Below are 12,680 nucleotides of genomic sequence, written 5' to 3' on the forward strand. Positions count from 1 at the left end.
GATCCCAGGAGGTAGCGCAGCTTTGGAGTCAGATAAATTCACCTATCTTGAGATACCTATTAGATAACCAAATGAAGATTGTGAGTAGGAAGTTAGAAATACAAGTTTGTAATGGGAGAGATCTGGGCAATAGTTAATCTATAGAATATAATTTAAAGTATCAAGGGAGAGAACTAGATGAGAATAGAGAACTAAGTGGGACTGAATCTTGGGGAGCTTTGCCGTAGAGTAGGATGGGCAGGGAATGTCTCAATGTCAGAGGATCTGTTTAGTGTACCTGAGGCTTTGGGTTGAACCTTCACACCAGAGAGAAGGGGTGGGGCATGAGAGGGAAGAGTGAAATAGTTAGATGGGTAAATAGATTAGGGGGAAGAGAACAATCTAGTCATGTCTGAGGAGAAAATCTAGGACAGCATGTTGAAGGCAGGTGGAAAAGTATGCTTATATTGAGTGTTTGTGCCTGTAAGTTGTCTCAGTTTTTTCTTTTTAAAAATTTCTTATCTTTGCCCTAAAATAAGGAGTAAGGTTAATTCTGCTGAGAAAGAGGGGCCTATTGCTGTAAGAGTATTTAGGAGTTTACAATTAGTGTCTATGTAACAGGAATGCTTATCCCAAATTGATTTTGGCCCTTGGTTGCAGGAATGTACTAGTTTTGGAGAGGATAGAAGTGGTGACATTTGTATTTGAGTTTCCTTTTGAAATCCTTTTTTTTTCTTCTTTGTAGAAAATTTTCTGGAAATCATATTGTTCAAACACAGTTAATGAATGACTTGTTGGTGGGTATTAGAGTTTCAATGACATTAGTACAGAAAGTACAAGGTCTCCAGAGTGATCTTGGGAATGATTCTGGCTCTCCCATCTGGCAAACTATGTGTGGCTTGCTGAGCGTTTTCACCAAGTTTTTAAATGATGGTAAGTGTGACAGTGTACAAAATGATGGTCGTAACTGCATGCCAGAAGCTTTTTCTATATTTGTAATTGAGATGTGGGACTTTAACCTATGGGGAAATGACCTGAACTACATGATTTTAATGGTTTTTTTTGTTCGTTTGTTTGTTTGCTTGCTTTTTGTTTTTCACATGTATGAGTTCAGCAAGGGAGGTTGAACTTTTCTGTTTGCATATGTTTATATATGTGAGCATGTTTATTGTGATCAAAGGAAAATACCAATACTCTCGTTGTTGGAAAGCCACAGATGTTAAGTTATCCTGAACCTTGCCAGCTCAGTTGGCAGAGCCTGAGACTCTTAATCCCAGGGTTGTGTGTTCCAGCCCCACATCGGTCGTCAGAATGTAGCATAATTCAGAAGGTCCATGAGAGCCTCTAATAAAGGCTAACAGACGTTTACTGGGGAACACTCACAATAAGAAAGCCGTGAATTCCTCTGCTCTGTGGACGCTGGGAGCTGCAAACCCAACTTGTCACCAACCATGCGAAAGGGAAAAAGGGATAAGCATGCTTGATGTCTGAGTACCTCAGACCATGCCCTAATGGGCTGGTATCCAAAAGGCTATTTGAATGAATTCCCCCAACACCACCACAGACTTTAAGTTATAGAAGAAAATTCTTCAGAAGTAGTTACCAAATTTAAGAAAGGCTTAGAAAGATGAGTTGAATTCTTAGTGGTAGTATATTCAAATAATGACTATAGTTGTTGTTTATAAACCTAATTCCTCCCTATATCTCTTCTGTCCATGAGAACTATACCACTAAGAAGCTAAACAGAAGAAAATAAATTTCTCCTCATGAGAGTATTTCAATTATTAAATTTAAATGCAGTAACATGGTAGACTGTTGAGTCATCTCTCCAAGCTCAGACACAAGTTTAATGAGACATTACTTTCTGAAAAGTTGATGGCACTCCATCAGCGCCATTCGTAGGTAATTCAAAGCTTGTTGTGTTAGTAAAGTGTTTAGCTGCGAGTAACAAAAATTGATCCCGAAGTTGAGAGGCAGATGACCCAGAATTACTGCCACCAATGTCAGACCCAGCTCTGCGTTTCTGCTGGGGCATTTTTATCATGTTGCTGCCTACCCGTGGTCCTGCTGCCTCCTGTTTGGCATCTGTCTGCTGTAGCTGCAGGCATCAAGTGTTTGTTCAAGGCAAGAAGGGCCGTGCATCTCTTTCTTTATCTGTCTGTCTGTCTCTCTCTCTCCCTCTCTTTCTTTTTTATGTCTGAGTGCTCTGCATGTGTCCCTGAATGGCAGAAGAGGGCATCTGACCCTATTATAGACGGTTGTGAGCCACCATGTGGTTGCTGGAAATTGAACTCAGGACCTCTAAAAGAGCAGCCAGTGCTCTTAACCACCGAGCCATCTTCCTATCCCCAGGGCCTTGCATCATAATCAGAAAACTAATAGATACAAAGGACTTCTTCCTATAGCTCATTGGCCTGAACCCCTGCAGTGGCTGTCTTTAGTTTCAAGGAGTATTGTGGTAGCAAGAATCCTGCTTTTTGCTAAGCATATGGCTACTCAAAGTCAGTTTTGTTCCCAGAGAGGAAGGAAAGAGTGGATATTTAATAGTTAAGGTGTTTGTCATACTTCTTAGTCTGAGTTGAGTAATTCACATTACTGGAGACTAATGTATATGCAAACCAAGAGAGGGTAGCGAATTAAAATTGTCTGATCACTGAGTACTGTGTCAGAAGGGTTTCTGGTTGACATTGATGTAGATTTTTTCATACAGACCTTCAGAGCGCTTTCAGGAAAATTGTCCGTGGAGTGGGAATTCAGGCATCAGTGTTGGGGAGGGCAGGGGCCACTGTTACGGGGTGTTCTAGTAGCTTGGATGTCGAGATGAGCGTAAGATGTTGGACCAGAGAGGAAGAAGCTCATTCACTAAATATGTGCTGGGCTTAAGTTCTTTTTCTTCATTCTCATTTAAACTTTATGACAACTTGTCTGGTATGAGTTATTTTTTTCTTTGAAACAAAAGCTGAGTTCCCGGGAAGTTAAGTAACCTGTCTGGATCTAGTTACCTGGGAAATGGTTGAGTGGAACTCTGGGACTGTCTGACCCAGGGCACTCGCTCTTTCTGCTACACCAGACTGCCCATGCTTTGCTACATGATGGTTGCTTCTTCCTCCCGTAGACGACCTACTGCAGACTATTCAGAGCACATCGGGATTAGCTGTTATTCTTTTTGTGAAGACCATGCTCCATCCATCTGAAAAGCTTCCTGAGTTGGTGAGCGCTTCTCCTTTTTAGAAATTCCCTTCAATGAAAATTAGACAGACATCAGTTTGTTTTAATTTAAATATTTTATTTGTTACTATTTTACAGTTATTTGTTTGTGATGTGTGTCTGGGCACACATGTCACAGTGTATGTGTAGTGGTCAGTTGACAACTTGTGGTAGGTGATTCTCCCTTTTTTATCACTTGGATCCTGGGGATCAAACTGAGGTTCTTAGACTTGACATGTTTCTACTCACTAAGCCATTTCACTATCCCTCGGTTTTTAAAATGTATTAACTAAATTTTTAAAAGTTTATGTGGCATAGTTGGAATTTTTCCAACGGCTTTTTTCTCTTATAATGATAATTCTAAATATGCAAATGAAGTGGTGGCAGGATGATGATAGAGTAATAACAGCTATCTGTAAATCAGTTTTGCAGAGATAATTACTATTAGTGTTTTGTTGACTCCCCTCCTTGTTTCTTGTAGGGCCGACTTTTTGGTTCTGTGTGTCTGTGGAAAGAGATATTTATAACATCACAGCTATGCAGTGACTAGTGTTTAAATGCATGGCAATAATTTTCTGATAGTCTTTTTTTTTTATTAAGAATAGACTTTATAATATACTTAATCATACTTTATCATGTAATATAAGAGGCATGTTTGGGTCAATTTTTAGTGAATTTGGCCCCTAATGAAAGTGTAATTTGGTAATGTAGACCATAGTCTTTGTATTGTCTGCTAGCATTCTTCCCTCCTCTCAGTATATTATCTAGAAACTCAGTTTATCTAATTAAACATCTCTGTATTCTGAGATCATGCAAAATAATTATTATTGTATACAACTGATTTTTTTTCAGAACTCCCCTAAAAGCATCCTTTTGTTCATCTGCAGGTGTTGACCTTTATGCTCCACCAGTACTTTCATCTCAGCAGAAGACTTATGTGCTTAGATTTAATTTTTTCTTTCTTTTAAAGTTAGTGTAATAATTTTAATGTTTGTGGCTGTTTCATCATTACTTTTCCTAGAATATTTTGGCAAAGAGATTTGTAGGTTGGCATTTGAGAAACTTATATATTATTGCCTCTGTTGTTTCTAGATCAGCAGCCTGCTTCTGCAATCAGTTGACTGCACCAGCATCCCTGAGTGGTTCATGAACAGCTGCAGGAGCCTTTGCTGTGCTGACGTGCCGGCGTCAACTCTCTTATTCCTGTGTCAGGGAACACTTGCTATGTTGGACTGGCAGGATGGGAGCATGGGCCCAAGTGGGGAGGCTTTGCTCTTGGATACTGTGCGTGTTTTGTTTACCTTGAGTTCACAGTGAGTTTTTGTTTTGTTATCTCATATTTTGTTTGTTTATAAGATATTTGAAGGGTACAACTAACCCAACAAACTCAGTTCAATTAAATGTGGTAGGATGAATTCTAAATTAACATTGATGAGTGAGAATAGAATAGACATGAGAGATAATGAGAAGGTAATGCGAATGACAGTCATAGGAATTATTTGTATAGGCTATCCTAATGAACATTTCTAATGCTTGCTTTTTTGTTTGTTGTTTTGAGTTACTCTTATGTTACTTAACTTACTTTGTGGCCAAGGCTGGTTTTGAACCCCTGATCTTCCTGCTTCTCCTTCTATAGCAAGTATACACTACTACACCCAACTTATGCTAGCATTAAAAAAAGATTTTATTTTTATTTAATAATGTGCATATGTGTGATGGATATTTGCATGTGTGTGAAGTGCCATGGAGGCTGGAGGAGGGCAGTGGATTCCTTGGTACTAGAGTTAGAGGTGGTTGGGATCTGCCTGACATTGGTGTTTGGAACTGAACTTTGGACCTCTGAAAGAACAGCATGTGCTTTTAACTACTGAGCTATCTTTCCAGTTTTTAAAAACTTAAAAATTTGCGTTTAGGGATGGTAGAACACATGACCCTATTTTCAGTTCCTGGAGCTGTACCAAGCCAAACCAAACCACAGAAAAATCCTATAACAATGCCTGAGTGTATAATGCTTTAGGATTCATAAGTTTCATGAATTCTAGGTAACCAATACTTTTTACACATAGATAGTATAAAAACTTAATTTGTTGGATGAGTAAAGTGAAGTTTAGACACTAAATGCTCTCTTAGGAGCATGTTATAGTAAGATAGTCACAGAGCTGAGTTCCTTTGTTGTTTTGCCATTGTGGCTGAAATGATCAAGTACTTAATATGTCAAAACAGAGTCTGGTGAGATGGCTTAGCTGTTAAAAGTGCTTGCCACCAAGCCTGATGGTTTGACTTTGGTTCATTGATCATACATGGTAGAAGGAGAGGACTGACTTCCAAAAGTTTTCCTACGGGGGAAAAAAAAAAGTTTTCCTATGATCTTAGCATACCTGCATGCAAACGCACACTAAATAGATAAATAATAAAAATTTTAAAGTCAGACCATGAATACAGCCTATCAGAATTACTATTAAAGTAAGCCAAAAGCTCTAAAATAATTTTTGCAAATTGGAGGTATAATTCATGTACTATAAATTCACAAATGTAAAGTGCACAATCGTGTTTCTTTTGGTGTGTTTATGAACTTGTACAACCATCACCACAGTTAGCCTCAGAGTGCTTCCATCTTCCTGGATGGTCATGGTGATGCACTCGGGAGGCAGAGACAGCAAGATGAGCTTAAGTGTAGCTCAGGTTACCTTGTGAGACCTTGTCTCAAAATAAATTTTCATCATCCTAAAACAGCAGATACCGAAGACCTCAGGCTCAGTGTGTAGGAGACTTGCTGTGCATGTGGATCTGAGTTCAGATCTCAAGCAGCTCATGTGCCTTTAACCTCAGCATTAGTGAGGACCAGTAAATCCGGGGAGCTCTCTGATCAGCTGTCTTAGCTGAAATGGCTAGCTTGTAGTTCAGTAAGAGACGCTGAAGCAAGATGGAAGAAGATACCTGGCATCTTCTGTGGCCTCTGTGCGTGCATCCTCACACTCCCTTGACTCTGTACCCCTCCCCCCACAATTTAAAATACCCATGAAACCATCATCACAGTAAAGATAGTGAATAGTTCCTTTTTTCCTAAAAGTTTTTTCTTATTCATTTTTTGTTTTTTGTAAGGTGAAAAAATTCATGTGAAAGTTTGACTTTCAGTTTGACCTTCATTTGTAATTTTGTTGTTGTAAATTTCATTGAATTTTCTGTTCATTCTTTGTTTTTATTTTTATTTTTTTTAAACTTATGATGTCTGTGTAATTTCTTCTACCAAGCAGTTTATATTAATATATGTCATGGTTTATTTTTCTCCAGGATTAAGGAGTCAACACTAGAAATGTTCCTGTCTAGAATCTTGGCATCTTGGACCAATTCAGCCATACATATCCTTGGATCAAGTTCCCCAAGCCTAAAGGACTCTCTGAATGGGGATTCCAGCATAGCTAGGAGACTTTTGGAATACGTCTATACACACTGGGACCATCCATTGGATGCTCTGAGACACCAAACCAAAATCATATTCAGAAATCTTCTACAAATGCACCGGCTCACTACAGAAGGGGCAGATTTAGTGACCGACCCTTTCTTCCTGGAATTGACTAAGAGTCTTCTCCAGTTAGAATGGCATATTAAAGGGAAGTACGCATGTCTTGGCTGTTTGGTTGAGAGTATTGGAATTGAGCATATTTTGTCAATAGATAAAACAATTCCATCTCAGATCTTAGAGGTGATGGGAGATCAGTCATTGGTACCTTATGCAAGTGATCTTTTGGAAACCATGTTTAAGAATCATAAGAGCCATTTGAAGTCCCAGACTGCCACCAGTACTTGGATGGATGAGTGGCATGAGACTTGGGTTTCTCCTCTCCTTTCTATACTGTGTGGAGGAAACTTGGACCAGAAGTCTTACGTGATCGATTATTACTTGCCAAGGTTACTGAATTACAGCCCTGAAAGTCTGCAGTACATGGTAAAGATCCTTCAGGCATCTATTGACACTGAAACCGGTGAGAAATATTTTGTTTTAGTAGTTCTATTTAGGAGATGTAAGTGTAGGTCCCTGTGCAGATGCTTGTTATCCCCTAGTTTAAATATCCCCCGTCTCCCCTTCTGTAAGTGGTCAAGAATGCTGTTAACGATAGCCACTGCAGATTGACACAGATGACTTTCAATACCCGAGTGGTGTTCTTGGCTGAAGTAGTTTCACCAAGCCAAAGAGTGATTTCAGTTATAAAATTTTGTTTCATTTTTTTAAAAGATTGATTTTTATGTGTATGAGTTGGTGTGCTTACCTGTCTAGTGTCTATATGAGCAATACATATGTGCCTAGTGCCTTTGGCGGTCAGAACAGGCATTGAATCTTTTGGAATGGAGTTCCAGAGAGTTGTGAACTGCCACGTGGGTACTGGGAATTGAACCTGGGCCCTCTGGGAGAGCAGCCAGTGCTCTCAACTTCACAGACATCTGCTCCAGCCCCTAGTTACAAGGTTTTAATTTATTATTTTGATCTCAAACTAGAGTAATGGTGTATGTATTTTATATAATTTTCTTTAATTTGTATAATTTTATCCAAATGATTGAAATAGCAATTAAAAATGCTTTAGGCTGGCTTAATAAAAACAGGTGAGTTTTTCACAACTTAAAATAAAGAACTATATAGTCATTTAGAATAGGGGGAATATCCCACTGAAACTTAGAAGTGCTAAAAGAATCATGGTTTATAATGAACATATGGGGTGGTATATGTCTCCAATTCATGCATTTGAGAGACAGAGACAGGAGGATTGCTTCCGGTTCAAGGCCAGTTTTGTATACATTGAAGTTCCAGGTAGGCCGTGACTGTATGAAACTCTCTAAATGCGTAGATAGCTAGATTAAAAAAGAACGTGAGATGATAACCCTGAATATGGAAATCTCAAAAAATTTCTTATCTTAGCTCTGAGAGGGAATTTTAATTTTGTACACAAAAACAATGTGTTATTTAATAATCTTTTACAGTTGTTCCTTATGAAGCTGTCCTGCAGTTAGCTTGTGTTTATTCTGTGTAAGGTGTCCTGCGAGTCTCAGCTTCCTCTGTTGTATCAGAGCACAGCCTTGCTAGAGGCCGATGTTCTGCTGAAATCAGGATGCCTTTGCGGCCACGTTTTATGTTCTTTATAAATGAGAACAACTCCAAAATACGTGTTGTGGATCAGTGTTTGTGTTCAAGGAAGTTTAGTCTTTGAACTAGTGCAGTGTTTCTGCTGGTCTTGTGTAATTGTTTTACTTTTCTCCACTTGATTTTTTTCTTCTAATTCACATAATGGTGGACTTTTTTTTAAGATTCAAGACCAAAAGTAAAAGTATTAGAGAATAAGTTTTGATTTCTTTTTATTAATAAGATAATTACGCTTACTTGAAATTATTGGCATGAACAGTTATTTTCAGTCATTTCTATTTTAGAATAAGCACTTTAATTGGTTCTAGAATTAGTTTAAAATTTAATGTTAATTGGAACATAAAAAGTTGGCATGCCACAGTCATTGCATAGCACAGGAATGATCTTTGTTCTTGTGCTTTTAAGATAAGAACAATCTTTTCTCTCGTAGGGGCTTGCAATCGCAGAGGGGCTCTGGGAGCTTTGATGGCATGTCTGCGAACAGCTAGAGCTCACGGACATCTTCAGTCTTCAACTCCTGCCTGGGACAACCTTGTGTGCGGTGCAAGGATAAAGCAAGGCTTAATTCACCAACACTGCCAAGTAAGGAAACTCGTGTTGCACACATTAGTCCCTGCTAACCTCATTCTGTTAGTAATCCTGCTAGCGGCACCTAAGTTATAGAGGGTCCATTTTGATAGTAGAGGGTGGCATCTTTGTACTCAGTCTATGCAGTGTCTAGTTGGGAACATGGACACGTTATGTGAAGAACCTGCAGCTCTGAGAGACAGCGTAGAGTCAGTATGTCTAGTAAGGGGCTTTACCTGAAAGATTTAGAGGAGCCCAGCAGTGTCCGCGATGACTGCTTCGGAAGTGGAATGTTAGAACAGCACACAGAATGGAAGCGAAGCTCATATTGGGAGAGCTCTAGAGCTAGACTAATGACTTCATTGGTTCCCAGTTACCAATAGAATGGGTGTGTTCATTGCTTATCAGGACAGTCAGAGATGAAGTTCTGGAATATGAGCAAAGGAAGCCAGAAGACCAGCTAGTGTGAACTGGATGTGAGCTGTGAAGGCCTGGAGTGAGGTAGCTCTGAGAAGATGAGAGGGGTGGAGCTAAAAGCTACATAAGTAAGGCTTTGAGCCGGGCGGTGGTGTCGCATGCCTTTAATCCCAGCACTTGGGAGGCAGAGGCAGGCGGATCTATGTGAGTTCGAGGCCAGCCTGGTCTACAAGAGCTAGTTCCAGGACAGGAACCAAAAGCTACGGAGAAACCCTGTCTCAAAAATAAAAAAAAAATAAAAAATAAAAAAAAAGTAAGGCTTTGGCTTGTGAATATGTGTAAGGCTCGGTTTATACACGGAGTGACAGTTTTATAGAAGTAACTAATTATGAGGTGTTTTGGATTGAGAAGCCTTTCTGAGGTATGTGTAGGCAACATGAAGTTTACTTTTTTCTTTGGTAGCTTACACAGATATCACACATTTGAAGTAGTTTGGGCTTTTCCTAGTTCTTGGGAAAATTAACATTTTATGGTTTGATGTATTTCAGGTGCGGATAGATACACTAGGCTTGCTTTGTGAAAGTAACCGGAGCACAGAAGTGGTCTCTCTAGAAGAAATGCAGTGGGTTCAGTTCTTTATCATGTACAATCTCAACAGCCAGTCTCCAGGGGTGCGGCAGCAGATTTGCTCGCTCCTTAAAAAGGTACAATCCTGCATCAGAATGGGAACGTGCAATTGCTCAGAAATTGCTGTTTTAACAGGTCCCAGATTTGGGGCAAGTGTGAAATGGTTGTGGTTGGGCTGCCATGTTTCTTCATGGCTTCAGTGTCTTGTCCTGAGTTCAGCAAGTTTACATGTGGGATTAAAATACCACACAGGGCCAGGCGGTGCTGGTGCACACCTTTAATTTTAGCACTTGGGAGACAGAGCCAGGTAAATCTCTATGAGTTCAAGTCTAGCTTGGTCTATAGAACTAGTTCCAAGACAACCAGAGCTACATAGAGAAACCACATTTCAAAAAACAAACAGAAAAAAAGGGTTTTAAAATCCAAGACAGAAAGTTCTTTCATTTGGGTGTTTAAAAAAAAAATTGACCCTGACCTCTTTACAAGTATAATTTTAAAACATTTTATTCATTTACTTAGGGGACAGGTGTGTATATAGGGGTGCACTTATGGAGGTCAGAAGACAGTTTGCAGGAGTTGGTTCTCCTCATCTGCTGTGTGAGTCCTAGGAATAGACTTAGGTCATCAGGCTTGGTGGCAGACACCATTACTGAACTATCTCACCAGCCCAAACTCTTTTTTTGAAAGAAAAAAAGTCCAGCATTGGGGTTCTTGGAGCGTGGGTGATTTGAAGATGGGGGGACGGCAGCTCTTGCACTTGTGAGCACCTCCGGACTGGTGATTTCATGGTAGCTCACCTTGAATCGTTAGTGTAGCACATCTCTGGTGAGGAACTGGTAAGGCACAGAAATGACTGCATCATCTCAGCTTCAACCAGTTTAAAGGAAATGGGAAAACCGGTTTGATTATGGTTGCAGTAATATGTTGTTTTTGGTAAAACTATAAAATGTTGATTTTATGGCAAAAAGAGTCTGCAGATTTCATGATTTGAAATTGCAGGTGCTGCATGCACCTTAAATTATTCCTGCTGGCCTAGGTTCACTGTATGATTCACATAATTTTTATTTTTTAAATGTCTTTTTCTCCTTAAAAGTTGTTTTGCAGGATACAAGAAAGTTCTCAGGTACTTTATAAGTTGGAGCAAAGGAAATCCACACTTGACTCAGAGAACCAGTCCAGCAGAGAGCAGCCTCCTGTCTCTTTGCAGCAGTATAAGGTAGGTCATGTGCCGGACACACAGGACTGTGAGTAAGCACTAGAGGATAACAGACAGCAATCTCTTGCTGAATTAGGACTTTGTGTTTTTCTTCGTCACGGTGGGTGTTACATATTCCTTCTGGGACTGGGTACCCTACTGGAAGGAGCTGCGGTTGTGGAACCAGCACAATACCTGAACTGTGACAGAGTGACGTAACTGGGCTCACCTCTGAGTAGCTTATTTTTTGAGGGGCCAGTTACTTATTTCTTTGACATTTGTTTAGTTGCTAGCTTTAAAGTCCACCTCTTCACGGGGCAGAAGACTCTGCTGAGACTGTGACTCAGATTGACAGCTTTTGTGTGTGTGTGACAGACACAGAATATTCGTGTGTATGTGGTCACGAGTGCGTGCATGTGGAGGGCAGAGGTAGATATGACCAGTCTCTCCCTTACTCTTTGAGACAGGTCTCTCATAACCCTTGAGCTGTTTTTTTCAGCAGCTGGTTGGTAGCAAGCCCCAAGCACCCTCTTGTCTGTGATCTAGGACTGAGATCATAGGTGTGTGTACATTGCAGTCCTGGGCTTTGGTGTTAGGGATCCAGCTCAGGTGCTCATGTTTGTAGAACAAGCACAGTACCAACTGACCCATCTTCCCACCCTCCTGTTTTGTATGTCATCCAGAGCCATATAGTGAACTCTCTCTCAAAAATCAAACAATCAAACCATACAAATAAACATCAAAACCACTAAAACCAACAAACAAACTAAAACCCTGAACAAGTTGGTTTTGAGGGTTAAATGAGAAAACCCTTTGTAAACACTCACTGGGGGCTGAGGAGATGGCTCATCAGGTACAGGGGCTTGCTGCTAGGCCTCATCTCTTAAGTTCCATACCTGCAATCCATGTGCAGAAATCCTACTCCTGAAAATTGTCTTCTGATTTCCACATGGGCACAGTGGCATTTACTGCTCATGTTCGGATACATACATAATAAATAAAATAATAAAAATAAAAAGTCTTTAAAAGTGATTGAGAGTGTATATGGAGCCCTGCCATGTGTGTGTGAGTGACGTGATGTTTATTAGCCTCTCTTAGATCATTGCTGGATTTGAGGAAATCGCTCCTTTGCCTCTTAATGAAAGGAGTGACATAACATTCATGAAATGACGCTTAAGCCCTTAGGAACATAAAAGCCTATTGTGTGGATTGAGATTCTAAATTTTCACAAAAGCTTGTGTTTTAGTTTTCCCTTAGATACTCCTTTTTCCCTCTCTTGAGACAAAGTCTCGTTCTGTAGCCCAGGCTAGCCTTAAACTGTGGTCCTCCTGTCTTAGTTCTGAGAGCTATGAGTATAGTCATGTGTACCATGTCTGACAGATGTATGTTTCCTGAACATTAGAGACTTAATCGAAGTCAATCTTGTGGTTTTGATCATTTCTTATAACTGTTAACAGTCTGTGGCTTTTGGAGGTTGTGAACTTTGCCCTGTTTTACCATCATCATACCAGTGGGTACCATGCAGTGTGTGATAGGCCCAGTGCCAATTACAGA

At 40.0% G+C, this 12,680-nt stretch overlaps 1 protein-coding gene across 1 annotated transcript in view; it reads left to right on the forward strand.

Annotated features, from left to right (window-relative positions):
- Thada (THADA armadillo repeat containing) overlaps positions 1–12,680 on the forward strand; it is a 317,002-nt gene that overhangs the window by 11,748 nt on the left and 292,574 nt on the right. The window contains exons 8-14 of the mRNA XM_057784137.1: positions 725–912; positions 3,095–3,189; positions 4,279–4,499; positions 6,478–7,169; positions 8,751–8,902; positions 9,853–10,008; positions 11,025–11,147. Coding sequence (XP_057640120.1) covers positions 725–912; positions 3,095–3,189; positions 4,279–4,499; positions 6,478–7,169; positions 8,751–8,902; positions 9,853–10,008; positions 11,025–11,147 — 1,627 coding nt within the window. The remainder of the gene's footprint in view (positions 1–724; positions 913–3,094; positions 3,190–4,278; positions 4,500–6,477; positions 7,170–8,750; positions 8,903–9,852; positions 10,009–11,024; positions 11,148–12,680) is intronic.

This window comes from Chionomys nivalis, chromosome 1, assembly GCF_950005125.1.
Source record: "Chionomys nivalis chromosome 1, mChiNiv1.1, whole genome shotgun sequence".
Lineage (NCBI taxonomy): Eukaryota > Metazoa > Chordata > Mammalia > Rodentia > Cricetidae > Chionomys > Chionomys nivalis.